At 45.2% G+C, this 27712-nt stretch overlaps 1 protein-coding gene across 1 annotated transcript in view; it reads left to right on the forward strand.

Moving 5' to 3' along the window:
* Positions 1-27712, forward strand: part of daam2 (dishevelled associated activator of morphogenesis 2) — a 357408-nt gene that overhangs the window by 143316 nt on the left and 186380 nt on the right. The window contains exon 3 of the mRNA XM_041187923.1: positions 22974-23063. Coding sequence (XP_041043857.1) covers positions 22974-23063 — 90 coding nt within the window. The remainder of the gene's footprint in view (positions 1-22973; positions 23064-27712) is intronic.

Below are 27712 nucleotides of genomic sequence, written 5' to 3' on the forward strand. Positions count from 1 at the left end.
GGAGGGTTGATGAGGGTAGTGCAGTGGATGTTGTCTACATGGATTTCAGTAAGGCATTTGACAAGGTCCCACATGGCAGACTAGCCAGGAAAGTGAGATCTCATGGCATACAGGGGAAGGTGGCAGGTTGGATCCAAAATCGCTCAGAGACAGGAAACACAGGGTAATGTGGATGGATGTTTCTGTGAATGGAAACGGTTTCCAGTGGTGTTCCACAGGGCTCAGTGTTGGGGCCCTTACTGTTTATTGTATATATTAATAAGTTAGACTTAAATGTAGGAGGTATAATTGGGAAATTTGCAAATGACACAAATTGGCCGTGTAGTTGATCATGAAGAGGATAGCTGTCAACTACAGAATAATATCAATGGTTTGGTTGAGTGGACGGAGAATTAGCGAATGGAATTCAATCTGGAAAAGTGTGAGGTAATGCATTTGAGGAGGGCAAACAAATCAAGGGAATACTCAATAAACGGGAAGTTATTGAGAGAGGTTGAGGAAAAGAGAGACTTTGGAGTGCATGTCCACAGGTCCTTGAAGGTGGCAGGGCAGGTGGACAAGCTGGTCAAGAAAGCATATGGAATGTTTTCCTTTATTGGGTGCGATATTGAATACTAAAGCAGGGATGTAATGATGGAACTGTATAAAATGCTGGTTAGGCCACAGCTGGAATTTTGTGTACAGTTCTAGTTACCACATTATGGGAAGGACATAATTACTCTGAAAAGAGTGCAGAAGAGATTTACAAGAATGTTGCCAGGGCTTGAAAAGTGCAGCTATGAGGAGAGATTGGATAGGCTAGGGTTGTTTTCTTTAGAACAGAGAAGACTAAGGGGTGACCTAATTGAGTTCTACAAAATTATGAGGGGCTGAACTAGGGTAAACAGGAAAAACTTGTTTCCCCTAGCTGAGGGGTCAGTTACTAGGGGGCCTAGATTTAAGGTGATTGGTAGAAGGATTGTAGGGGACATGAGGAAAAACTTTTTCACCCAGAGGGTGGTGGGCATCTGAATTCACTGGCTAAGTTGGTGGTTGAGGCCGAAGTGCTCAACTCATTTAAAAGGTACCTGGATCTGTATCTGAAGTGCAGTCACCTGTAAGGCTACGGATCAAGCGCTTGAAGGTGGAATTAAAATTAGTAGCTAGTTTCTTTCTTTCCCTTTTTCAGCCAGTGCAGACATGATGGGCTGAATGGCCTCTTTCTGCACCATAACTTTTTTATAGTTCTCTGGAATGTCAAGGGGTGATGGTTGGCTTCTCTCTTTTTGGAGATGGTAATTGCCTGACACTTGCGTGGTGCGAATGTAACTTGCTATATCCGCCCAAGCCTGGATATTGACCAGGTTGCTGCATGTGGATTGGGACTACTTCAGTATCTGAGGAGTCGCGAATGGTGCTGAACGTTGTGGAATCATAGGCGGACATCCCCACTTCTGACCTTATGTTGGAGGCAAGGCCATTGGTGAAGCAGCTGAAGATGGTTGTGTCTAGGACATTACCCTGAGGAACTCCTGCAGTGATGTCCTGGAACTGAGATGTTTCGACCCAAAGAACCACAACTATCTTCCTATGTGCTTGTTCTGACTCCAGCCAGTGGAGAGTTTTCCACCTGATTCCCATTGACTTCAATTTTGCCATGGCTCCTTGTTTTCGAGGGCAGTCATTCTAACTCACCTATTGAGTTCTGCTCTTTTGTCCATGTTTCCACGAAGGCTGTAATGAGGTCAGAAGCTGAGTTGCAGTGGCGGGGCCCAAAATATATAGTGCAGAGCAGGCTATCGCTGTGTATATACTGTTTCACAGCACTGTCGACAACACCTTCAATCACTTTGATGATCGAGAAGTGGTAAATGAGGTGGCAATTGGCTGGATTGGATTTCTCCTGGTTTTTGTGAACAGGACACACCTGGACAATTTTCCGCATTGCTGGTAGATTCCAGTGTTGTAGCTGTACTGGAATAGCTTGGCCAGGGATGTGGCTATTTCTGGAGCACAATTCTTCAGTACTATTGCCAGAATGGTGTCAGGGCCCATACCCTTTGCGATAGCCAGTGCCTTCAGCCATTCCTTGATATCACGTGGAGTGAATCGAATTGGCTGAAGACTGGCATCTGTGATTTGAACATCCGATCATATGAGTTAGGAGCAGGAGTAGGCCACTCGGCTGACCTGATTGTAACCTCAACTCCCACATTCCCACCTATCGCGTATAACCTTTCACTCCGTTGCTTATTAAGAATTTATCTACCTCTGTCTTAAAAATATTCAAAGACTCTGCTTCCAATGCCTTTTGAGGGAGAGTTCCAAAGATTCGCAAACCTCTGAGGGAAAAAAATTCTGCTCATTCCTGTCTTAAATGGGCAATGCTTTATTTTTAAACAGTGACCCCCTAATTCTAGATTCTCCCAAAGAAGAAAAATCCTCTTCACACTCACCTTGTCAAGACCCCTCAAGATCTTATATGTTTCAATCAAGTCGCCTCTTCTAAACTCCAGCGGATACAATCATTGCCTGTCTAACCTTTCCTCATAAGACAACCTACCCATTCCAGGTATTAGTCTAGTAAACCTTCTCTGAACTGCTTACAATGCATTTACGTCCTTAAATAAGGAGACCAATACTGCACACAGTACTCCAGATGTGGCCGTTTCTTGATATCGGGTGGAGTGAATCAAATTGGCTGAAGACTGGCATCTGTGATACTGGGGAGCTCCGGAGGAGGCTGGGATGGATCATCTGCTTGGCACTTGGCTGAAGATTGTTGCAAATGCTGCAGCCTTGTCTTTTGCACTGATGTGCTGGGCTCCTCAATCATTGAGGATATTTGTGGAGCCTCCTCCTCCAGTGAGTTATTCAATTGGTCCCCACCATTCATGATTGGATGTGACAGGACTGCAGATCTTCGATCTGATCTGTTGGTTGCGGGATCGCTTAGCTCTGTCTATCACTTGCTACTTATACTGTTTTGCACACAAGTGTCCTGTGTTATTGCTTCACCTGGTTGACGCCTCATTTTTAGGCATGCCTGGTGCTGCTTCTGGCATGCCCTCCTGCACTCTTCATTGAACCAGGGTTGATCCCCTGGATTGGTGGTAATGGTAGAGTGGGGGATACGTCAGGCCATGCGGTTACAGATTGTGGTTGAGTACAATTCTGCTGCTGCCCACAGCTTCTCATGTTTGCCGAGTCTTGAGTTGCTGGATCTGTTCAAAATCAGCCCATTTAGCATGGTGGTAATGCCACACAGCACTATGGAGGTTATGCTCAATGTGAAGATGGGAATTCCTCTCCTTTAGGACTGTGTGGTTGTCATTCTTACCCATCTATGGTAGGCAGGTTGGTGAGGATGAGGCAAAGTATGTTTTTTCCTCTTATTGGTTCTCTCACCACCTGCCGCAGACCCAGTCTAGCAGCTATGTCCTTTAGGACTTGGCCAGCTTGGTCAGTAATGTTGCTACCAAGCCACTCTTGGTATTGAACATTGAACTCCCCCACCCAGAGTACATTCTGCGCCCTTGCCACCCTCAGGTCTTCAACCTGGAGGAGTACTGATTCATCAGCTGAAGGGTGGGGAATGGGGGTGGTGTGTGGTAGGGGCAGTATGTGGTAATCATCAGGAGGTTTCCGTGCCCATCTTTGACCTGATGTCATGAGATTTCATGGGGTACAGAGTCAATGTTGAGGATTCCTAGGGCAACTCCATCCCCAATGTATACCATTGTGATGCCACCTCTGCTGGGTTTGCCCTGCCAGCGGGACAGGACATACTCAGGGATGGTGACGGTAGTGCCTGGGACTTTATCTGTAAGGTATGATTCTTGTGAGGATGACTATGTCAGTCTGTTGCTTGACTAGTCTGTGGGACAGCTCTCCCAATTTTGGCACTAGCTCCAGATGTTAGCAAGGAGGACTTTACAGGGTCAACAGGGCTGAGTTTGCTGTTGCTGTTTCTGGTCTCTAGGTCAATGCCGGGTGGTCTGTCCAGTTTCATTCCCTACTGACGTGTTTTTAGCAGTTTGATACAACTGAGTGGCTTGTTAGGCCACTTTGGAGGGCAGTTAATTGTCTACCACATTGCTGTGGATCTGGAGTTACATGTGGGCCAGACCAGGTAAGGACAGCAGATTTCCTTCCCTAAAGGACATAAGTGAACCTGATCGGTTTTTACAATTTGATAGTTTCATGGCCCCAATCACTGTTTGTCTGCTTGGCATAGGTAAAAGTATTGCACATCAAACCCATTTTCTTGCAGATAATGCCTCTTTAATATACTTGCTTAATGTTGGGTAGTGACTGCTTATACAAAATTGGAGCATAAACAGGAAACCATGACAGCTTTCCAACCACAGGACTGAACCAACAATTTCTTCTATAACTAATTTCGCTGGATTGGAACTGACTTCCAAGTTCAAAGTGCTGGTGAAGGGAGGGAGGGGATCGTTTCGGTTTGAGTGAGTTGAAAATGGAAATTGAGGGCAGTCCCATGATATACCGGAGCCCGACCTGCACCATAGAGCAGTTACAATACATTACTGCAAAGGAGCTGAAGCATTTGAGGATATGGGCGCCTACAAGCAGGCCTTACAGTAGCTACTCTGGAGATGGTCTGTAAAAAATATAAGCTGTACTGGTGGAAAATTGGCATGTCAGTCTGAGGAAAGAGGCGAGGTGAGCTTTTTAAAATGTTATTCACCAGTTGTAGGTAAGGCTAGTGACATGGCAAGATCCCTACTCAATGGCATTGTGCGTATACCTTCACCATATTCCATGGTGAAGAAGTTGCCATCCTACTTGGCCATAGATAATGATGGTGAGCCTTCTTCTTCACCATGGAATATGGTGAAGGTATACCCACAACGCCATTGAGTAGGGATCCTGCCATGCCACTGCCATCATAGGTGTACAGTCAGAAATCAGGTGGCCTAAAAATCAATGGCACTGCCCCTCAATAAACAGGTCTGGGAACCATCTATGGCCTAGCTCCCTTTGCCTGTTACCCTCCTTGTGCCTCGGAACTTCTATTCTGGGGTCTGCTTCACTGCCGATGTTGACTGAGCTGGGATCCAGTGTTCCCTTGTCTCCTTTTCTTGCTGTTCAGAAACTTGAAGGCAAAGAACACACAGGCCTATTATTGATTCCATGGACCAGGTGAAGATCCCTTTTGAAGTAGATCTATTGTTCTTGGAGGTTTAATTTATCTTTTTTTTTCCTGCTTTCTTGGCTTTCCTTTCAGGAAATGCCCACATGATTGAAATATGGAATTCACCATGTGTGGAAGTTCTGGCCAAAGTCTGTGTTCCATTAATCTGTGGGGTAGCACAGGCCCATGTTCCATTAATCCATAGTGCAAGAGAAGTGTTGCAGTGATCCTCAGATAAGACTTTGGCCAGATTCTAGCCCTCAACGGTCCATTCCTACATGATGCAAGAAGGTGAAATTAAGCTGTGCTGGAGCAATTTTAATTACCACCCTCTCTGTCCCCAGCTACTCTTATAGCAGGATCACATTGGTCTTTCATCCCAGCCTCAACACACTTCTCACTGCCTGTGGGTGTCCAACTTCAGCAGCCTTTGCCATAGTCAGCTCGAAGAATATTCCGTCATTAGAAAAATTTTAAAAAGAAGGAAAATCCCACCAGGTAGCTCAGATGTTTCACAGTCCTGGATCGACAGATGGCATGCACATGTGTCTCAAAGCAACAGCAGCCTCCTGTTCCAGCCCTCCCACAGCATGAGTGTGGCTCCCCATTGAACAGAATCGTATTACTAGGCGCCCACGCACTGGCGCATCTGAAGAAAGATCACACAGCTCAAACTGCCAGTGTCGTACTGCTTTTACTGCTGGCTGAATCCTCCCTCTTCTAAATCACATGCCAACAACATGAACACATGTCCATGAGCTGAAAGAGAGAGATCAACCCCCCCCACATTAATCTCTCCAGTCTCCTTTCATTTCGCCTTGAAAGAAGAAGGCACAACATATTTCAATTATGGAAGTGCAGGAACTGAGCGTATTAGGTCCGGGACACCATCAAGATTAAAGGGCACAGAAGAGCCATGATTTTAATTCGGAGCGGGAGCTGTGGCAAAGAGTGGGTGGGTGGAGATTAGTGGGGAGACCGGGGCACATGGAGAACAAGTGTCTCCTGAGGCTTATCTGCAGAGGCTTTCCTCAGGTGGTCAGAGGACAGGAGCAGAAGGTCAGGTGACAGGAGATTCCCCCCCACCCCCCCCCCACCACTGCCAGAGGAAATAGCTTCTCTCATTCCTCTCAGTGGTAGGACTGGTGGAACTGAGAGGCTGAAGTCAGCTTCGTGAGTTGTTGCAGTGTGTCCTGGAGTCTGTTGGCACTGCAGCAATAGTGCACCAGGGATGGGGGAGATGGATAACGAGTCCAGTGGCAGGGTCCCTGATCAAGCATATCGCTGTGTCCTGGGCCATGTCAAGCTTATTGACAATTGATTATTGTTATATTTCTGACCTGAGCCTTATGCTCGGTGAAGAGGCTTTGAGGAGTCAGAAGGTGAGTCGCTTATATAAAAAACAAAGTGTTTGCATTTCTATAGTGCCTTTCAAGACCCCAAGATGTCTTGAAGCACTTTACAGTCAATGGAATACTTTTGAAGTACAGTCATGTTGTAATGTAGGAAACATGGGAGCCAATTTGTGCAAGGTCCCATAAGCAATGAGGAGATCATAACTAGAAAATCTGCTTTAAGGGATAAATGTTGACCAGGCCCCAAAGGAGAACTTCCCTCTCTTTAAAAATAATGCCATGGGATCTTTTAGATCCACCTGATGTGGCAGATGTTCATTTAATACTTCACCCAAAAGACAGCAGCTCCAACAGTGCAGCATTCTCTTCAGTACTGCAGTTGAGTGTCAGCCTAGATTTTGTGCTCAAGTTCCTGGAGTTTGACTTAACCCACAATCTTCACAGAGTATTCAACCTCTGCCCTGCTTTTATAGCCATGGTATTGATTAGGGTTGTTTCAGTTCAGTTCCTGATTGATGGTGACCCAAATCATTGATGACCTGGTGCATGGTGATGGTGGCGTTAGTCGGGGGAGGGAGATATGATTGAGTCCATTCTTGTTGGATTTTAGTCATTGCCTGGTACCAATGTGGTGCCTGGGTTACTTGTCACTTGTCAGCCTAAGCCTGAATGATGTCCAACTGCTGTTGCCACCTGGGATGGAGGAGTTATGAAAAGAGTTATAAAAAATGTCAATGTTGGCATGGGCTGAGCAGGAGACCATCAGCCTTTGGAGGGACACTTCCCCCAAGAAATCCAAACAAAAATATAAAGAAGAAATAGTCATTTGGTAGTACAGAACTTGAATACTGCTGAAAAAAGAGACACGTTGAAGCTTTTTGTCTTGCACTCATCAGGACATTTTGCAAGAATATCAGTATACGGGGAAAACAACAATTTATATTGTACGTGAAGAGAATGCTGATTGGTTGGCAAGTGGACACCTCTACCAATCAGAATCTACTTGCCAACCAATAAGCACTCTCTTCACCTACAATATAAATTGTTTTCCCCTTATATTGGTGAAATTTCCTGATGAGTGCAAGACGAAAAGCTTTGATGTCTCTTTTTTCAGCAATACACAGAAGAAACACCCACTATGTACATGAAGAGCAGAGAGGGAAGCTATAGTTAGACAGTGAAAGGAAGATGGAGAAAGGAACTTTACACCTTACACTTTAAAACAGCCAAAAGGAAACAGTGCTGTTCACGCACCCTGAAACAGTCTGAATTTGAACAAAATGAAATCTACTTCTGAATTCCATTCAACCTGGTGTTTATCTTCAGTGTTGGCCCACATGTGTGGTGTGATAGCTCAATTTTCACCTGCCTGCTGCTTTTTGCCATTCCCAGTTTAAAATGTATGATCAGATTAGAGCTTCTCCAGGTCCATCATTTCTTTGGTAGTTCCCTGTATGGCAAGCATGAAAATCATGCCAACGCCAAGAGCCTCTTCTACAGACTCATTAGATGCGCTGAATTCAGCCCGGGTTCAAGCTCACTGCAGAAGCTTAGCCCAGGCCGAGTTGAGCTGACAGCCAAAATTAAAGTGAGATATTCACACTTGGTACAGTAGGGCCTGACAGGCACTGAAGTGGGTCAGCAATGCACTGACAGGAAACTGGGGAGGCCCAAATTAGTCTATTTGAGTTGCAACTGGCCTGCCGGCCCTAACAATGCAATCCACAAAGCTCATACTTACAAAGTAAATTTTTCAGTTGCCCACACCCAGTGCAGAGCCTTGCCTATCGAGAGTATGCATTGAAAAATTACGCGCAGAATCCATAATTTTGTAGGAAAGTACAGGGTTGGAAAAGATTAAAACATTCTGCTGAAGCAGGGTGGAAGGAGTCTTGTGTACGGCATAAACGCCAGCAGAGTCTCCTGTCATCAAGGCCCAGCATTTCCTGCAAATCTGTTGTGCAACCCCTCAGCATTCGCTGGATAGACCTCTGCTAGAGTATTATGTCCCATTCTGGGCACCACACTTTAGGAAGTGCATCAAAGTCCTGGAGAGGGTGCAGAAGTGGTTTACAAGAATGGCTCCAGGGACGAGGGATTTCATTTATGTGGACAGTGAAGGGATGCTGTGTTTGCTCTCCTTAGAACAGAGACGGTCAAGGGGAAATGTAATATTCACAGTTATGAAGGGTTTTGATAGAGTAAATGAGGAGATACTATTTCCACTGTCAGGAGAGTTGGTAACCAGTGGACACTGAGATAATTGTTAAAAGAACCTGAAGGGAGATGAGGAGAATTTTTATTACACAGCGAGTTACTATGATATGAAATGCATTGCCTGAAAAGGTAGTGGAAGCAGGTTCAATAGGAACTTTCAAAAGGGAGTTAGATATAAAACTGGAAAAGAAACAATTGCAGGGCTCTGGGGAATGAATAGGTAAATGATACAAATTGGGATAGTTCTTTTAAAGAGCTGGCGCAGGCACAAAGGGCTGATTGGCCTCATTTTGTGCTGTAAGATTCTAAGACCACTTGCCCATATGTCTATAATGGCTCCTTTGATCCATGCCATAGCAAGGACCGAAGGCTACCGCATAAAAGAAATACTATGAGCTCTCACTTGTGCAGTAACCTTTCATGTGGCACCTTATCGAATGCCTTTTGGAAATCCAAATTCACCACATCGGGTTCCTCTTGCTCCATCCTGCTTGTTACATCTTCAAAGAACTCTATAATAAATTTGTCAAACTCAATTTCCCTTTCACAAAACTATGTTGATTTTGCTTGATTGTGTTATGATTTTCTGAATATCCTGCTACTACCTCATTTATAATGGATTCTAGCCTTTCCCCTCTGACAGACATTAGGCTAACTGGCCTGTAGTTTCCTGCTTTCTGTCTCCCTTCTTTCTTTAAATAGTAGTGTTACCTTTGTGGTTTTCCAATCCACTGGGATTTTCCAGGACCTAAGGGAGTTTGGAAGACCACAACCACTGCATCCACTATCTCTGTGGCCACTTTCTATAAGACCCTAGAATGCAGGCCATCAGGTCCAGGAGACTTGTCAGTCTGTAGTCCCATTAGTTTTACTGGTACTTTTTCAGTAGTGATCATGGTTGTTTGAAGTTCCTCTCTCCCTTTTACTCCGCACCTTTCCACCATTCTTGGGATGTTCTTTGTGTCTTCCACTGTGAAGACCGGTACAAAATACTTGTTCAAAGTCTCAGCCATTTCTTTGTTTCCCATTATTAATTCCCCCAGTCTCACCCTCTAAGGGACTAATGCTCAATTTAGCTACTCCCTTTTTATATACATGTAGAAGCTTTTACTGTCTGTTTTTATATTTCTTGCTAGTTTTCTCTCATACTCCAATTTCACCTCTTTATTTTTTTTAGTTATCTTTTGCTGGTTTCTAATTTTTTCACAATCTGCTGGCCTACTACTAACCTTTGCAACTTTGTCCACGTTTTCTTTCAATTTGATTCCTTAGTTACCCACTGATGGTGCATCCTCCTTAGGTTTTTATCTCCTGCCCAGAGCGAAAATATGGCAGGATGGGGGGCTCTTTTTGAATGAGACAGGTCCGCTGACTTTGGGAAATTTCCAGACTTGAACCTCCTGCCTCGATGGCGAACGTCCAGCCCTAAGTGTTTCATCATCTTGATTTTCAGCATACCTTCCATACCTTACCCTCAATAGGTGGCATGTGACCTCCTAAATATCTTTGCCTGTTTTAAAAGTTGATTGGGGATAGTCTTGACTTTGTGCAATAGCATAAAACAAATTATAGCGAATTGACGGCCTACTTTTCTCTCCCAATTTTTATTTACCTTGACATCATTTTGTGTTATCTACTATCCAACCCTCAGGTGCTGCTTCCAATTTTGCCTAAAGGTAGTGACAAGGACATGACTAATTTTGCTGACTATTACTTTAAGTGCCCCTGTATAAACTCCATCAGGTCCTGGGGCCTTATCTTCCTTTCATTTCTTCAGCCTGCCTGAAATTTCTATTCCCTTTGGTCAAAAGGTGGATTCAAGTGAAGCAGGCTCATTTTTGATCTCACCTTTCCAGAGAATTCTAACCCTGCTGCGTTCCCGATTACAGCATCGGGTTGTTTCTTGACATCCAGCTAGTCTCAACTGCTTTTCCTGATAACTCATCCCAGCCCCTAGATGTGAGCTTAGGAGTGACTTAGGTGACCCCTATTTGACCCCACCCTTTGAAACCACCCTTAGTTCCACTCAGCACCTCTTCCCGAGCAGTTAGGAGTGAGCCAAGGAAAAACCACTTTTGACTGATATCAGGTCCTTTTTTTTTTAAGTAAAAGAAGTACTTCACTGCTGAATAAAGAAATTACTTTTCTCAGCAGCCGTACATTGCAAAATTCAACTTCCAAGCAAACCAGCCCTCAACACCCTCCCCAGCCCTCAATGATACAGTCAGCTGAAGAAGCTAGTCCCTTAGCAAACCCCCCCCCGCCCCCAGCCTTCTCCCTCCCTGCAAGCAATCCAGAAACGTTGGCATTTAAGGGAAGAACTAATTACGCAAAGTTAAACATTTCAGATTAATCCCGCGACTTCCCCTGTTTTGGCATGCTGCTTGCTGGCTTTAAGTGGCCCATTCTGTTTCCTACTTAGTCTACACAATTGGGCCCCTGTTCGCGTTGAGCCAGGCACAGCAGTCTAAGCCAATCTTCATTCCACTGGCCTGTCACTACACCAACAGTAGGGTTACTGTGCGGTGATCCATCACACTGCCAGCACAGGGCTGCCTGTTAGCTGCGGTGGAGTAGCCGTTCCATCCTCATTTCCATTGTGAGGCCCGAGCAATGGTCCTATTTTTACCAGTTTGATCTCTCTCTTCTGCTGAGGGTCATGGCCCTTTGGGTGTGGGTGCCCATCACTACAAAGCTTCTTATTCACTGAAGTGCCGTCTGGCTGCTGACTGTCTGCAGTGGCTCACTGGGTAGATATCTTGTCTCTGAGTTAGCTGGTCAAGAGTTCAAGTCTCACTCCAGGGACTTGGCTGCACAGTCTAGGCTGACCATCAGTGCAGCACTGAGTGAGTGCTGGCCTGTTGCACTATTTGCACTTATCTTTCCGGGCAATTGTAACCCTGCTGTGTTCCCCTTTAAACCATTGGTTTGTTCCTTAATAGATCACATGGCCTTATCTTGAAGAAGAGCAGGGGAGTTCTCCCTGATGCCCTGGCCAACATGCAGCGCTAAAACAGGTTATCATTGCTGCCTGTGGGAGCTGGCTGTGCGCAAATTGGCTGTCATGTTTCCTATGTTACAACACTGCTTCCAAAAGACCTTGTTGGTTTTAAAGTCCTTTGGGACATCTTGAGGTCATGAAATTAAAGCTATATAAATGAAAGCTTTTGAGGAAGCAACACAGCCGAGTCTGCTCCGGCCTCTCCTTACAGATATGACATCCAGCAACGTTTACTGAGGAGCAGAATCACAGAATCACACAGTGCAGAAGAGGTCCTTTGGCCCATCGAATCTGCACCGCCACGTGAGAAATCCTGTCTGATTGCCTGCTCCCTGACCCAGGGTGCTAAGTCTAACCTTGGAGCCACTCTCTCCCTGACACTTCTTTCACTAACTTTCGCCCTGATCGAACACCTAACTCAACATAAACTGGAAACCGAACCTGTGGCCTACTTGTCCCTACGGTTTTCCACTCTAGCAATTGCTGCCTTAGGCCAGTGGGGGTATTGGAGTATTCCATATTGGAATGCTTGTTCAGGAGGCAATAGAGGGTATCAAGTTGGTCTAAGACCTGGGCAAAGGGGTAGGTCAATTAGGATTCTTGTTCCTGACCACAAACCGAAGACTCCTGCTGTAAAGCATGTAGATGCCGGCTGAGGCAGGACAGGCCTGGCTGGAATTTCTCCACACCACTCCCCCCAACAACGTCCTCACCCCACCCCCCTCCCCTCACACATTAACCGATACTTTGTATTCATATATTCAGAATGCCCACTTGGGTGAGGTGTTAGTGACCAGAAAACACTGGCCCAGTCACTAGCACTCCCCTCACGAGAAGAATAAGAAGGCTGAATGGGGAGGGAATGAGAGTTCAAGCGAAAGTTCCTTTAGAAATGGATGGGTAACACATTGTAGTAATCACAGTGGGATGGGAGGAGAGAGGCGTTGGGTCGGGGGGTGGGGGTTGTGGTGATGTGGTGATGGCGATGGGGAGGTGGGTGGGGGAGCTGCGAGCTTTGTAATGCGTTAGAGGAAACCTCGAGAGATTTATTGTCACCGAACCCAGATTGAAGTTGTTTTCGCTGTAATCATTCTTAATCACTCATCACAACATGAGCAGATTTTCCACAGTATTGTTTACAGCAGTTTTAGAAAGCCAGGCACACTGCTCTGCTCCTCATGTTTAATGTAGCCCGTCTCTTTTTAAAAATGGGAGCATCCTGGGGTTCGTCAGAAGTTCATTGCTGTTCTTGAGGCAAATTTATAGATTAGTGGGAACTCATAAATTTCTAGCTCTCAGTCAAAAAAAGGAAGAAATTGTTTACCTTTTCTTGTGTACTTTTGGCAACTTGAAGTGCGACATCCATTATATGTGTTGAATAAAAGTGTGACTGCAGAAGGGTGACATTTAGAGTATGTGATATCTTCAAATCTTTAATATTTATATTAGCAAGTCCCTTGTGCCATTGTGTTCTTGGTAAGTCAGAATACATGCTGTTTAATTACATTAAGGATGTTTGAGAGTGAAAAATTGACAACAACAGAGTGTGAGCGAGAAAGATGGAGATGGCGGTCAGAATCTTCCGCTTTCGGCAGGCGTCTCATGCACTGCCTGAAAAGTGGTGAGGCGCCTGCGCTGACCCTTAAGGGGAAGGCCTGTCCTACCTTCTGCCCACCAGGCAGTTCAGAGGACAACAGCAGGTCCTTCCCTCTGACTGAGGACCCACATACGATATCTCCCCCACCAAGAACTGCCAGCCAATTAGAGGCTGGCAACTCTAGCACTCGGTAGCGCCATAGGGGGGTGACCTTGGCTGCTGCCGGAACAATACCCCCTCCCAGAGCCCCAGGATCACTGAGCAACCCAGGAAAAAGGGAAGTGCTGCTGTGGTGGTGGTGGTGGGGGGTTGCCTCTTGGTGTGGGGGTCGTGGGAGAGGGGGGCCATGGGGCTGGCAGCAAGGGCAGGGGGATAGCTGTCAGTGACCATTAACCTGCATCATGTCCACTTAAGGGACTCAAATGGAGGCGGGGTGGGAAGGTGTCAGGTATCAGTCCTGATGCCAAGCCACCAAATTTTCAGGTCTTCCCACCTCCTTCCTCACCTCCTGCAGGGGCCAGAAGATCCCGGCCAGTGTTACAGGAAGAAGGCATGTGCTAGATGCAAAATTAAATTTACATTAGTTAATTTAGACTATCATTTGGAAGAATCGTTCATTATTAATCAGGAAGTCTGACTGATAGAGCTGTTGTCTGTGGAAAGTAGGAACTTATTAATTTCCCAGTGGTAAATGTTATGATCCCATGTGCAACTTGGTTGGTCTCAGCCGACGATTCCAGTGGTTACGGACCCGCAAAATAAAACAGCACCTAATTTGGCACAAAAAGGCAACAGCACCAGGGATGTCAGGAGATTTCCAAAGTGGGGAACGTCAGTCACACTGCTGTACTAAAAGGCAAAATACTGTGGATACTGGATATCTGTAATAGAAAGAGTAAAATGTTGGAAATACTCAGCAGGACAGGGTGTATCAGTGGAGAGAGAAATCGAGTGAATGGCCACATTTCCCACCACCAGACGTTGGGAACCTCTTTGTAAGGCTAGCCCATTGGACTCATCCCCCACCCCCCAGCCCCCACCCCGGTTGGATCATCCGTCTATGTCAATGGGAAAACGCGCCGACATGTTTCACAACAGCACATAAGCGACCTGCACTTTGCTCAGGACTTCAAGGTTTGTTTGCCTACCTTGCTTCGGTCAGCACTCGCAGTCATCAGTGTCAGGCTTCACACACACAGCACCACATCACTTTCGGAGGGCTCACGGATAGGTTTCTACCCACCAGATCAGCCATTTTTCAATGGCTGCAGGGCTAGGCCTTGCTTGGGTAAGGGGGAGAAGTTGCCTCAGGCAAGAGGAGAGGCTGCAGGCCGAGAGCTATACTGAGGAAGGAGTGTATCCCGGGGTTTGTGTGAGGGCACATGTTGATCTGTGCAAGTGTCCTCAAGATGCTGTGGGCTGAGGACACAGTCTCCAGAGGAGATGAGGCCAGATGGACATGTGAAGGCATGTGTGAGAGAATGAGCGGTGATGTCCCTTGAGCTGGCAGTGAGTGAGATGCCAGTGAACGTGTGATGGGCCTGAGGGTGTGAGTTTAGAATGATGAGATGGTTGCCATACACTGGTTGCAGGGATGAGATTATTTATCCTCTATCTGCACTGGATGGCCAACCTCTTCTGTGCACATTGGCACTGACCACCACTGCCACTGCCTAACAAGTTGGAGTGGTAATGTTGCTGCCCCTCCAGCGGCCAGAGCAGGGACGGAGGACATCACAGCGGGGCCTCCACGGCATACAATGGGTGCTTGAAGGCTGTGTTTCTTGCCTTTCGGGGCCATGTCTTCTTTGCTGCAGTCCTGGGCTGGAACCACCGAGCGCGGCTGTACTTTAAATGTGTTGCCCGGCGTGATGAAGCGGCGAGGTGACGGCGTGGCAAGTGAATTTGAGCCCGCTTGCCATGGAAACAGTGTGTTTCTCAGGAATGCTTAAGTAATGTGATGGGTTTGGCTCGATATGGCGAGAAAACCCGCCATCGCAGCTAGCGGGTAAAACATAATTTTACTCGCCCGCTACCACACTTAGTGAAAATCTGGGACGACTCTGTCCAATGTTTCAGGTCTGGAACTGGACAAAGGGAGGTTAAAAGGGAGTTTTTAAGCAAGTACAGAGGCGTGGGTACATTCTCGACTTCTCAGACACTGAAGCAATGCATGTCCAAATGCAGCAAGACCTGGACAATATCCAGGCTTGGGCTGACAATTGGCAAGTAATATTCACACCACACAAATGCCAGGCAATGAAAATCGGCAACAAGAGGGAACCTAACCATTACCTCTTGACATTCAAGGGCATTACCATCACTGAATCCCCCACTATCAACATCCTGGGGTTTACCATTGACCAGAAACGGAACTGGACTAGCCATATAAATACGGTGGCTACAAGAGCAGGTCAGAGGCTAGGAATCCTGCGGTGAGTAACTCACCTCCTGACTCCCCAAAGTTGGTCCACCATCTACAAGGCACAAGTCAGGAGTGTGGTGTAATACTCCCCATTTGCCTGGGTGAGTGCAGCACCCACAATACTCAAGAAGCTTGACACCATCCAGGACAAAGCAGCCCAACTGATTGACACCACATCCACAAACTTTCATTCCCTCCACCACCGATGCACAGTAGCAGCAGTGTGTACCATCTACAAGATGCACTGTAGAAACTCATCAAGCCTCCTTCCACAGCATCTTCCAAACCCACGATCACTAGAAGGATAAGGGCAGCAGATAGATGGGAACACCACCACCTGGAAGATCCCCTCCAAGTCACTCACCATCCTGCTTTGGAAATATATCGCCAATCCTTCATTGTTGCTGGGTCAAGTCCCTGGAAGTCCCTCTTTAGCAGCACTGTAGGTGTACCTACTTCACATGCATTGCAGTGGTTCAAGAAGGTAGCTCACCACCACCTTCTCAAGGGCAATTAGGGATGGGTAATAAATGTTTACCTAGCCAGCGATGCTCACATCCCATAAATGAATTTAAAAAGTGAGGTGGGGTGGGGGGGGGGTGCGGTAATGGTGGTGAAAATAACAAAAGGCAAGGCGGGAGAGGTTAAATGACAAAAGAGATTATCACCCCGGCAAAAGTGGGCGATGAGGATGAGTAAAGAAACAGAAGATGGGTTTAGAGGAGCTGTAAATGGCAAGAGCAGAATCATTCTCAACAATTGCTGTCTGAAAAAAATGGGAAAAGGGTTATGACCTACAATTGTTGAACTCTGTGTCAAATAAGGCAGTAAAGTGCCTTAGTCAAAAGGTGACCCTCGAGCTTCTCCATAGATGGCAGGGCTGTGGCACAGCGTAGGGGAGGAGGTGCCTGAAAGGAGAAAGCTCGGCACCCTCCTGCCACATATGACTTGAATGGGCTGGATGTTGACACTGGGTGTGCCTGAAGTGGCAGACCTTCCAATGCCCGGCCATCGCTGAGCAAAGATCTGCTCCTTTGAACAAATACAGAAGGTTACTTGCCGGTGGGATATTCTCTGGTATGGGATGTTCTCAGGTGATCGCATCAGGAAATGCGCATTTTCGGGTGAAAGAAAAAGCACGGGAAGCTCCAAGTTCCCACATCCAACCTTGGAGGAAGCAGAATGTGACAGTGGAATCAATGATACTCGCAGCAAGTGTACAGGGGGTGGGATGGGGTGGTGGATGTTAAATGTGTGATTATATTCATGGGCCTGGCGTATCCTGTTCTGTGGGAAATGGTTGAGGCACTCCTCTCGGGAATGGAGCTGATAAAATAGTGGAGATGCAGTATCAGGGTGTGCCATGCACATTTTACAACCTGTGTCACCTCGGGTCACAGAAATCCTTTCAGCACGAAAGTGGTTCCCGTTGAAATGGACTTAACACTAACAACAGCCGGACTTTATTGTCAGGAGTTTCTCCTGATGGCTTAACCTGTTTCCCTGCAGCCTAGTTGGCTTCTCACCATAATCAATTTCCACTGATGCACCCCTAGCTCAATAACTGTCCCCCACCCCCCCCCCCCCCACCACCCCTGCACCCCTCCACCTCCAAAAGATTGTTCAGCACCCCCTTCTGGCCATATTTGTACCTGATATCCAACTGACTTAACCTTATTAGTTAGAAAGAACTTACATTTATATGGTGCCTTTCACCATCTCCAGATGGCCCAAAGCGCATTACAGCCCAATGAAGTACTTTTGAGGTGTAATCACTGTTGTAATTAGAGAAATGCAGCAGGCAATTTATGCACAGCAAGCTCCCATAAACTGTAATGTGATAATTGACAAGGTAATCTCTTTGTTTTTTTTAACTAAAATTGCACCATGGTATCTTTTACACCCACCTAAGAGAGAACACAAGGCAAAGCATCTGTTTTAACATCTCATCAGAAAGAGGGCACCTCCAGCACTGAAGACCTCCCTCGGTATCGCACTAGAGTGTCAGTGTAGATTTTTCCTTACTCCGATCTCTGAAGTAGGATTATGAACCTACAACCTTCAGGCTCAGAGACAAGATTTCTACTTGCTGAGCCACTGTGAGCTACACCCGCGCTCCTCACCATCGCTTTATATAAACCACTCTGCGATGTATCCGAGTCATTTACTCAGCTTAGTTTATACCGTGGAAAGGCAATATAAATACAAGCGGCTGATATGCCAAGAATCATCATGTATACATATACATTGCAAGACCGCAGGCGCAGGTTTGGAGGAAGAAAACTCCTCAATCTTTTCAAGAAAAAACCTACCATCTTCCCATTACAGTATCCAGCTGTTCCTTAAATGAATCCAGAGAGCTGACCCTCCTGGCATTCATTCTAGCTGTTAAACACCCTCGATGAAAAGACACACTTCCTGCCATCTGTCCTCAACTTACATGCCACATCGCTGAGACTGTACTCTGTTTTACAGCAGTGGCACTTTGAAACCAGCCTTTGGGAAGAGCCGAGGGTCAATTATCAACTCTCTCTCCAAAGAAGAGAATGCATGCTCCTCACATGAAGATGCGGATTTGAACGCACGTGGTATAAATGTTTGCGGGGTTGCATACTGTGCTCTTGTGTTCTCAGTGTATGAGAGAAAGAAAGAAAGAAAGAAAGACTTGCATTTATATAGCACCATTCACAACCTCAGGATTTCTCAAGGTGATTTCCAGCTAGTGAAGTAATTTCGAAGTGTCATCACTGTTGTAAGGCACATAACATGGCAGTCTGCGCACAGCAAGCTCCCACATACAGCAATGTGATAATGACCAGATAATTTGTTTCTAGTGATATTGACTGAGGGATAAATATTGGTCATAAATCCGCAAGATCCCCCCCTCCTTGCCTTTCTTTGAGATTGAATCATTCAGCTCCCTCAGTACTGCATGGCAATGTCAGTTTTGATTATGCGGTACAATCTCTGGAGTGGGGCTTGGACCCACAACCTTTTGACTCAAAGGTGTGAGAGCCACGGCTCACAATAGTTCAATCCTCTTCTGAAATGACGGGATCAGCTTATTCCTCCACTTTCCTCCTCTCCTTAGTGTTATACAGAACACACTCAGTGTTTTCAGTGCACTGTCAGGTCCATAGAAATGTTAATGAAACCTATCGAGAGGATATTTGTTTTTATAGCTGGTATCAGCTATCCTGAATAAAGGTGACCATACACAAAGTTGCAGAAAGACAGGAAGCTTGTTTTCACACAGTTGCACTGATGATCAAGCCACATGTTTTTGGAAACAGCATGGGTTGGGGGAAGTGAAGATTGGAAGGCTCCAGACCAGGCTGACTTTACTTTCAGCATCTCACTGCGGGAGTTTTCTAAAAACTCCCGCTTGTGCCAGCAGCCAGTTGGATCTTCTGTCTCCAAAGCTCAAGTTAGTGCAGGAAACAAACTCCATGTAGAACTAACATAGAGTTTTACAGAGCAGAAGGAGGCCATTCAGCCTAGCATGCTACTGCCGGGTCTTTGAAAGAGTTATCCAAGTAGCTCCAATTCCCAGCCTCCCCCCACAACATGCCCTCCCCCAGTTTTTCCCCACTAGCCCTGAGGGTGGAACCATCCATCACTTTCTGGGTTGACCACATTTCCAATTTCCAACTCTCTTGTGATAGATGCCCTTTCCTAGAATTGTCAAGTCCTTTACTTTCTCCAGGGGGAGATTGCAGTGCCGTGAAAAAAAATGCCCCCACAGAAGAATAAGGATCCAAAATTCAGGTGAGGAAAATATACAGGAATTTGACTTTGTTTGCCCTTGCAGCAAGGGGAAGCTTTGCAAAATCTCTCCTCTATGACTAAATGGATTGGAGTCCATGAAGGAAAAGATTGACTAGAGCCTTTGGAAAGTGCAGGCTTGATAGTTTAAGTTGGCTTTGTATTTTAGAATAATAAAAGCCACCCATCCTCCAACCTTCATGAACTTCAGATCATCCATCAATCTACTGTCAGTATTCTAATCCCACTGACTCTTCAACCCTGCACTCACTAACACGCATTGACTCTGTTCCACCATTGCTTCATATTGAAAATTGCCATCCTTGTAATCTCTTCAAGGCCTCACCTATCCCTATCTTTTTACTTTCTCCAGCCCTGTAACTTCCTGTGACCTTGATATTCCTCTGGCCTGGTATGCATCCCTCCATTTCCATCTCCTACCATTAGCGGTCTTGCCATTAGCCTTGAGGTGTGGAATTCTTTTCCTGAATCTCTCCATCTTTCCATCTCTCTGTCTTCCTTAAACCCATTTTTTAGACATCCTTCCAACTATCTCCTTCTTTGGCATGGTGTCAATTTGGCTCTGATTAAGCTTCTTCGAAGCAGCTTGGAAAATTTGGGATGAAGGTGGTGTAATGGTAATATCACTGGGCTAGTAATCCAGAAGCCCAGGCTAATGGGACATGGGTTCAAATCCCACCACAACAGCTGGTGGAATTTAAGTATAAAGTTAGTCTTAGTCATGGTGACCATGACAGCTACCGTCGATTGTTGTAGAAACCCACCTGGTTCACTAATGCCCTTTAGGGAAGGAACTCTGCCGTCCTGACCTGGTCTGGCCTACATGTGACTCCAGACCCACAGCAATGTGGCTGACTCTTAAATGCCCTCTGAAACAGCCTAGCAAGTCACTCTGTTCAAGAGAAATTAGGGATGGGCACCAAATGTTGGCCTTGCCAGCGCCACCCACATCCCATAAAAAATAAATACAAGTTGTTGTTAATTAAGCAGTTAAATAAATTTTCACCCTTGATCTAAAGTTTCAAGTTCAGTGCAGTCTGTGGGTGAGAGTCTTATCTCTAAGCTGGTTGGAAACTTTCCACAAGGAGTGAATCTGTGAACTCTCAATCCAGGCAGTCACCGGTCTGGCTGCAAGGCTTAAATCTGCCATTAGTTTGACATTAACTGGCTCCCTCTGATTAGCCATTTCTTGACCTCTGCATGATACCTTCCCTTGTCCACCCTGGCTGACGGTACTGAATCAGATTGCGGGGAATTGGAGGTAATCCTGTGTCCTACTTCATGGTACATGTTAGAGCTGCAGCCTATGTTATGCCGCAAACCCGATGCTTATTCCGGAAATCGTGCTTCGCACAGCAGCAGTGCTTCCAGCGGGAAGAGGGGAAACCTGCCAGGAGCATCGAGGTGCATTCGCTCCGAGATAGTTTCCTCACCATCCAGAATTCCCTGGAGCCTCCAGTAACAAATGATTAATCTCTCAGAGACTGCTGTGAGCAACCTGGGAGAACTATTAACCAGGCATATCAGGCACTTTAAGGAGCACTTGTTCTGTGATAGTTTTCAAACCTTGAAGAATTGTCCTGCAATCTCCAGGAATTAATGATTAATCTCCCGGGCACTGCTCCGAGCAACCCAGAAGATAAATCATAGACAGGGGAATTTTAAAAAAATGTTTCTTTTTCATTTTCTTTGAACATTTTTGTTGATGAGTTGTAAAAATATTGCAAGTGAATGGTACGGTCAGGTGAGGAGGGGTGGACTGGCACCCCTCTTTTCCCACTCCTCATTTGACCACAACAAGGCTGTTGAATAGGATATGCTTGCCAATTCAGTGAGTGTTTAACTGTTTATGTGCTGTGACTGTAAAAGACATACACAGACAGCTTTCCTTGTAAGTTGTTAAAAGGAGAGTAATACTTAGTGTACTTAACACCTGATCTAAGTAAAACTAATAAAAATGCTCCGACTCTCTTACACATGCATTCAAGGGTTCACACATGCGCACACACACACACTTTACAAAGTGGGATGACAGATAAAGTGGTTGTAAAAGTCCAATAAAAGCCAATGATATGTAGATCCTGTAGATTGATGACTTGGATGGTTTCAGACTGGGCTCTATGGTCTCTGGATTTGGCGTTGAGATAATCAAAAGCTGTTGATGGATAAGTTATCCTTTCTTCTCAAGATAGCAGCTGCTGGATTGAATCTTAAAAACACTGGGCGGGATTTTCTGGCCCCGCCTGCCGCTGGGATCGTCTAGCCCTGCAGAAAGTCATTGGATGTTTGGCTGGGCTGCCCCAACTGGGCCGCTATGACAGGGCTGGAAAATCCCAACCACTGCCTGAGGCATGTGTATGGTCAAACAACAGGCAGGGCTCAAGCTTGCAGGATGGATGGAGAGAGAGAGAGAGAGAGTTCACACACAGGGATCTTGCTTCTTTGTCATCTCTCTTTCTTCTGTTCTATTGCCTGGAGAAAAAGTAGTTTCTTAACCACGAAAGACACAGCTTCTGGCTTGCCACATCGCCCTTTCAACAACAGTGACCTGTTACCCAAATATTTGTTTTCTTTATTCTTTCATGGGATGTGGGCATCAGTAGCAAGGCCAGCATTTGTTGTCCATCCCTAATTACCGTTGAACTGAATGGCTTGCAAGGCTGTTTCAGAGGGCAGTTAAGAGTCAAGTGTGGGTCTGGAGTCACATGTAGACCAGACCAGATAAGGATAGCAGGTTCCCTTCTCTAAAGGAACCTTGGTGAACCAGATGGGTTTTTACAACCATCAATGATAGCTGTCATGGTCATCAGGGCTAGCTTTATAATTCCAGATTTATTAATTGAATTTAAATTCCACTAGCTGCCACAGTGGGATTTGAACCCAGGTCCACAGGGCATTAGCTTGCATCTTGGAGTTACTAGTCAAGTGACATTATTACTACATCATAATGTCCCCTCTGGATATGGTAATAGCAAGTTAATACCAGGTCCATGGTTTAAACATGATTAGATTATGGCTGGATATGTTCCTTTCTCAGCCAGAGTCCCAGTGTCCAAAGTGATTTCATCTAATGGATTGCTCCATACCCAACTGAATACATAAGTTATCTGGATGTTTTGAGAATGGGCTGGGAGATGGTCCATTCGCACTCTTCCAAGGTGATTGTCTCTGATGAGGTTTTCTAGACAGGCTGATTCCATTTTGATGGCTTTGGAATTTATTAGATACAGTGATGCAAATGTTTGGCAATCTTAGCAGCTGCTGTCTTAAGTCACTTTTTAAAAGAATGCTGCTGTTCAGTCTTTTTAAAACTCAACCAGTGATTTTTCAGCCCAGTACATACAATGGTTTGCTAACAGTGGGGAAGAAAACTGTTTGACTGTGCATGGCAGTGTGATATATCATACGGGATTGGTGAGGTGACTGATTCCTTTCTCTTTCTGTATTTTCAGGATGAGTTGGATCTTACAGACAAGAACCGAGATGCTATGTTTGCACTGCCCGCAGAGAAGAAATGGCAAATCTATTGCAGCAAGAAGAAGGTATGCAATGGGAATGTAGCTGAGATGTGGTAACTATAGTCAGGGGTGGGGCTGGGGGTGTTGGGGGAAGGTGTGTTTAGTCTTGCATGGAGCAAAGTTGTGCATGAATCAAGAGGTTTGTAAAATGATGACATTAAGAGAAGATCTTTACATCCCTGTTTTTTTCATTCAGCATTTCAGCCAGTATGGATCACTAATCCATTGGTTATTGGTTATTGGATGAATAATCCAGAGCACGTGTGTTCAATTCCCAATGTGCCAGTTTGAGAATTTGAATTCAGCTTGAGAAACAAAAAGCTTATATCAGTATAAGTGACCATGAAGCTGGTGGATTGTCTTAAAAACCCAACTGGTCCACTGATGTCCTTTAGGAAAGGAAACCTACTGCCTTTACCTGGTGTGGCCTAGATGTAACTCCAGTTCCACACCAAAGTGAAGGACTCTTAACTGCCCTCTGAATTGGTTTAACAAACCATGCAGTTGTGTCAAGCTACAAGTAAGAATGGACTGCAGCCGTTTAAGAAGACTGAACACTAAGTTCCTCAAGGCATCTAGGGATAAGCAATTAATGCTGGCCTTGCCTGCAGTGCCCACATTCCAAGAATGAATTGTCAGAACAGGCTGAACTTATTATTTTCACAACAGTTAATAGTCCTCCACCATGTGTGGTGCCTCCAAGTAAGATCGTGGCAGTGGATAGACTTCACACTGACAGTTCTGTTGTGTTTATTTGCTTGGGTCATGATTTAGCATTGGAGTGTCAAGCAAAAGATCTGAATCATGTATAATGGATGCAAGTAGGGCGTTGTGTTCAACTCAGTATTCTGGAGAAATATGGGATTTATAGATAAAACAAGTGGAAAAATCTCTCACTTCTTATCTCTCTCTTCAATTTCATTCTTGATAAATCAACCAAAGAATCATAAAGCTCAGAAGTAGGCCAATCAGCCCATCGTGATGGTGCCGACTCTTTCAGGAGCTTCTACAGTTAGTCCCACTCCCCCATTCTTTCCCCATTGGTCCGCAAATATTTTCCCTTCAAGTATTTATCCAATCCCCTTTTGAAATCTGCATTCTTCCTGGCAGTACATTCCAGATTGTAACAAGTTGCTGCATAAAAAAATTCTTCTCATTTCATCTCTGGTTCTCTAATCCTTAAAGAATTACCTTAATCTGTATTGGCTGCTACCCTGCTGCCAGGAGAAAGAGTTTCTCATTACTTACTTGATCAGAACCTTCCATAATTTTGAATATCTCTATTAAACCCTCCTTAATCATTCCTTTTATATTCTTTATATAATAAGGTGGCCCAAACTCTAAAGACCCCAACTGTAGTCACACTGAAGCCTTGAATGTGTTCAATGCTATTTTGTTCGCTTCTGTCTCCAATACCTCTGTATACAAAATTTAAGATTCTCTTTGCCTTTTTATGACTAAATTTACATATGCTACCACCTCCAAGCTACCAATATATCTATATATCAAAGTATCCGAGCTTCCCCACTCAGTTAAACTCTTTCCAATTAAGGCACATTTCCTTTCCCTATTCTTACTTCTAAAATGTATCACTTTACATTTTTCTAAGCTTATGTGCATTGCCTCCTACATGCACACCCCGCTGGTCTATCTATGGCTGTAACAATTATAGGCCAATTAGTCTAATATTAATAGTCAGGAAATTTTTAGAGGCATTAATTGGCCCCTGGAAAAATACAGGTTTTTTAAATGAAAACCAGCATGGATTAGTTAAAGGCAAATTATGTTTGACTAACTTGATTTTCTTTGAAGTATAAAGGGAAGGATAGCTGATAGTAGCGTGGTTAATGTATATATGGATTTTCGTTAAGTGATTGACAAAGTCTCACATAATAGACTTGTTAGCAAAATGGAAACACAATAAAGGGCCAGTAGCTGCATGCGTACCAAATTGGCTAAGGGACAGAAAGACAATAATGCTGATGAATGGTTGTTTTTCAGACTGGAGAAAATGGAGCAGCGGTAGGACCTCATCTCTTTTTGATATATATTAATGACTTGGACTTAGGTATACAGGGCCTGATTTTAAAATTTGCAGATGACACAACATTAGAAAATATACCTACTGTGGGGAAGGATAGCAAAGGCTTCATTCAGGAGGACAAAGACGGACTGGTGAAATGGGAAAACACATGGCAGATGAAATTTAATGCAGAGAAGTATAAAGTGATCTATTTTGGTACAAAGAATGAGGAGAGACAACATTATTTTAAAGAAGGTTCAGGAAAAGAGAGACCTTGGGGTATATGTGCCGAGTTCTTTGACAGTGACAGGACATGTTAAGAACATAAGAATGTAAGAAATCAGAATAGGATTAGGCTTCACAACCCCTTGAGGCTACTGCACAATTAATACGATCATGGCTGACCCTCAACCTGAGCTCCACTTTCCCACCCGATCCCCTCGTCCCTTAATTCCCTTGGAGTTCAAAAACCTACCAACTTTAATATACTCAGCAATGAAGCATCCACAGCCCTCAGGGGTAGAGGATTCCAAAGATTCACAGCCTCCTGAGTGAAGAAATTCCTTCTCATCTCAGTCTGAAATGGCCATCCCCTTATCCAGAGGCTCTGCCATCTTGTTCTAGACTCTCCAGCCAGGAGAATCGATCTCTCAGCATGCACCAGTTCAAACTCTCTCAGAATCTTTTAAGTTGAGAAGGCCGCTAAAAAGACCAATGGTATTCTTGGCTTTATAAATAAAGGCTTTATAAATTTATAAATAAATTTTCACAAAGCTGGAAGGGCTCTGTGCCAAAATGGCATCAGAGCCCTGCATCTGGAAGTCCTGCCCTCAAACTAGGCACCCGCCATTTTTGCCCGGTGTGGGGTGGTTGAGGGGGGAGGGGGGGGTGGGGGGGTGGGGTTTGGTGAGGGGTGCGGTGGGGTTGGTGTTGTGGTGTGGTAGGAATGGGGTTGGGTTGTGGCTTGCAAATTTATGGTTTGCAGAGACAGCTGCACATGTAAAAGTGCAGCTGCCCTTAAACAGATGCAATTTTCATAACTGGGATGTCCAAAACATGACTCATGGGCTTTAGGCATTTAAGAAAAAGGCCTAAAGCTGCTGGAGTTATTTGGAGAGGTCCAGGTGCCCCTTTGGGAGAGGTGAGGTGTCCCTTTGGGAGAGGTCAGGTACCCTTTGGGATTGTTAAGATTAGACATGAATGTGCATAAAAAGCAGATAAGTTCAGAAACTGTCAGGAACTATCATACTGTCAAGTCATTTAAATCCCTAGGCCCTTTAAATTTCTGAAAATAACCAGCTAGCTGTGGCAGCTTACAATTTCACTAGCTGTCTGTTGGCATAACCCCGAGGGCCACCATTATATCATTAGTACTGCATGACTGATTCCAAAACCTATCATTATCGTTATCACAGTGTGGTGCCTGTAAGTTCATAGTTTGATTGACAGCTCCAAATGCTATGAATATAAATGTATATTTTCATAAAGGATTAAGCACTTCAATAAAATGTTTGTTTTCGAAAGGTATTAAATGTTTGAAGGAAATGCTTGTTTCTGTAGGAGATTAATTACTTGAAGGAATTTAAATGCATTAAGTGAGTTTTATGAATGGTAGTTTTTTTTATAGTGAAGTCTGCAATAGGCACTCAGACCTTCATTTTATTTCCTTTCACTATGGCTCCTGAGGTCTGCCCATGGTGGATACTGGGTGAGTTGGAATGGAGGGTGCAAGGGCAAAGTTTTGGGGGGGGGGGGGGCTCAAGGGTTGGCATGAGTTGGCACTGTTGGCATGGAGCTATAAAGGGCCATGGGGTGGGTAAAGGGGCATAAGTTGGCATGGAGGGGATGAGGGGTCATGGGGGTGCGTGGGGGGTGAAGGATGAGGTCTAGAGGGCTGTTTTTGTTTTCCTGTTTTTCTTGTAATTGGGACGAAGTCCCGGGCACCAGGGTGGGTCTTTAAATCAGCCCGCCTCGGGACCTAACAGCTCCTGTGGTCGCCTCTGCACTGTTTCCAGGGGCAGTGCAGTGGTCCTGAATGCCATTAACACACACCCTGCTGCTCCCACCCCCACCTCCTCCCCCCAACTCCTGGAAAGAAAAACTGAAGATCCGGGGCGCTTTCGCCCTGAGTCAGGTTTGCCAAGTCAGGAATTTTCCTGACACTGTGCTCCCGACTCAGGAGTGAAAATTTGGCCCATAGAGTACATTAGCAAGGAAATTATATTAAACCTTTAGCAAACGCTAGTTAGGCCCCAACTCTGGCCAACTCTGGGCAGTTTATGACATCAAACTCTTAGCAAGGGTACAAGGAAGATTTGCTAGAATGTTACTAGGGATAAAAGTTTCCAGTTATGTGGAGAGTGAGGTTGTTCTCCTTAGAGCAGCGAAAGTTAAGGGACATTTTGTTAGAGGTTTCAGAATCTTGAAGGGCTTTGATAAGTGTAAATAAGGAGAGGCTATTTCCAGGGGCAGAAAGGGTCAGTAACCAGAGGACACTGATTGAAAATGATTGGTAAAAGAAGCAAAAGGGGCATTAGGGGACAAAAATAATACACAGTGAATTGTTATGATCTGGAATGTACTGTGAAAGGGTGGCAGAAGTCGATTCAAAAATAACTTTCAAACTACTTGAAAATGAAGCTTTTGCAGG

Source organism: Carcharodon carcharias, chromosome 5 (assembly GCF_017639515.1).
Source record: "Carcharodon carcharias isolate sCarCar2 chromosome 5, sCarCar2.pri, whole genome shotgun sequence".
NCBI lineage: Eukaryota > Metazoa > Chordata > Chondrichthyes > Lamniformes > Lamnidae > Carcharodon > Carcharodon carcharias.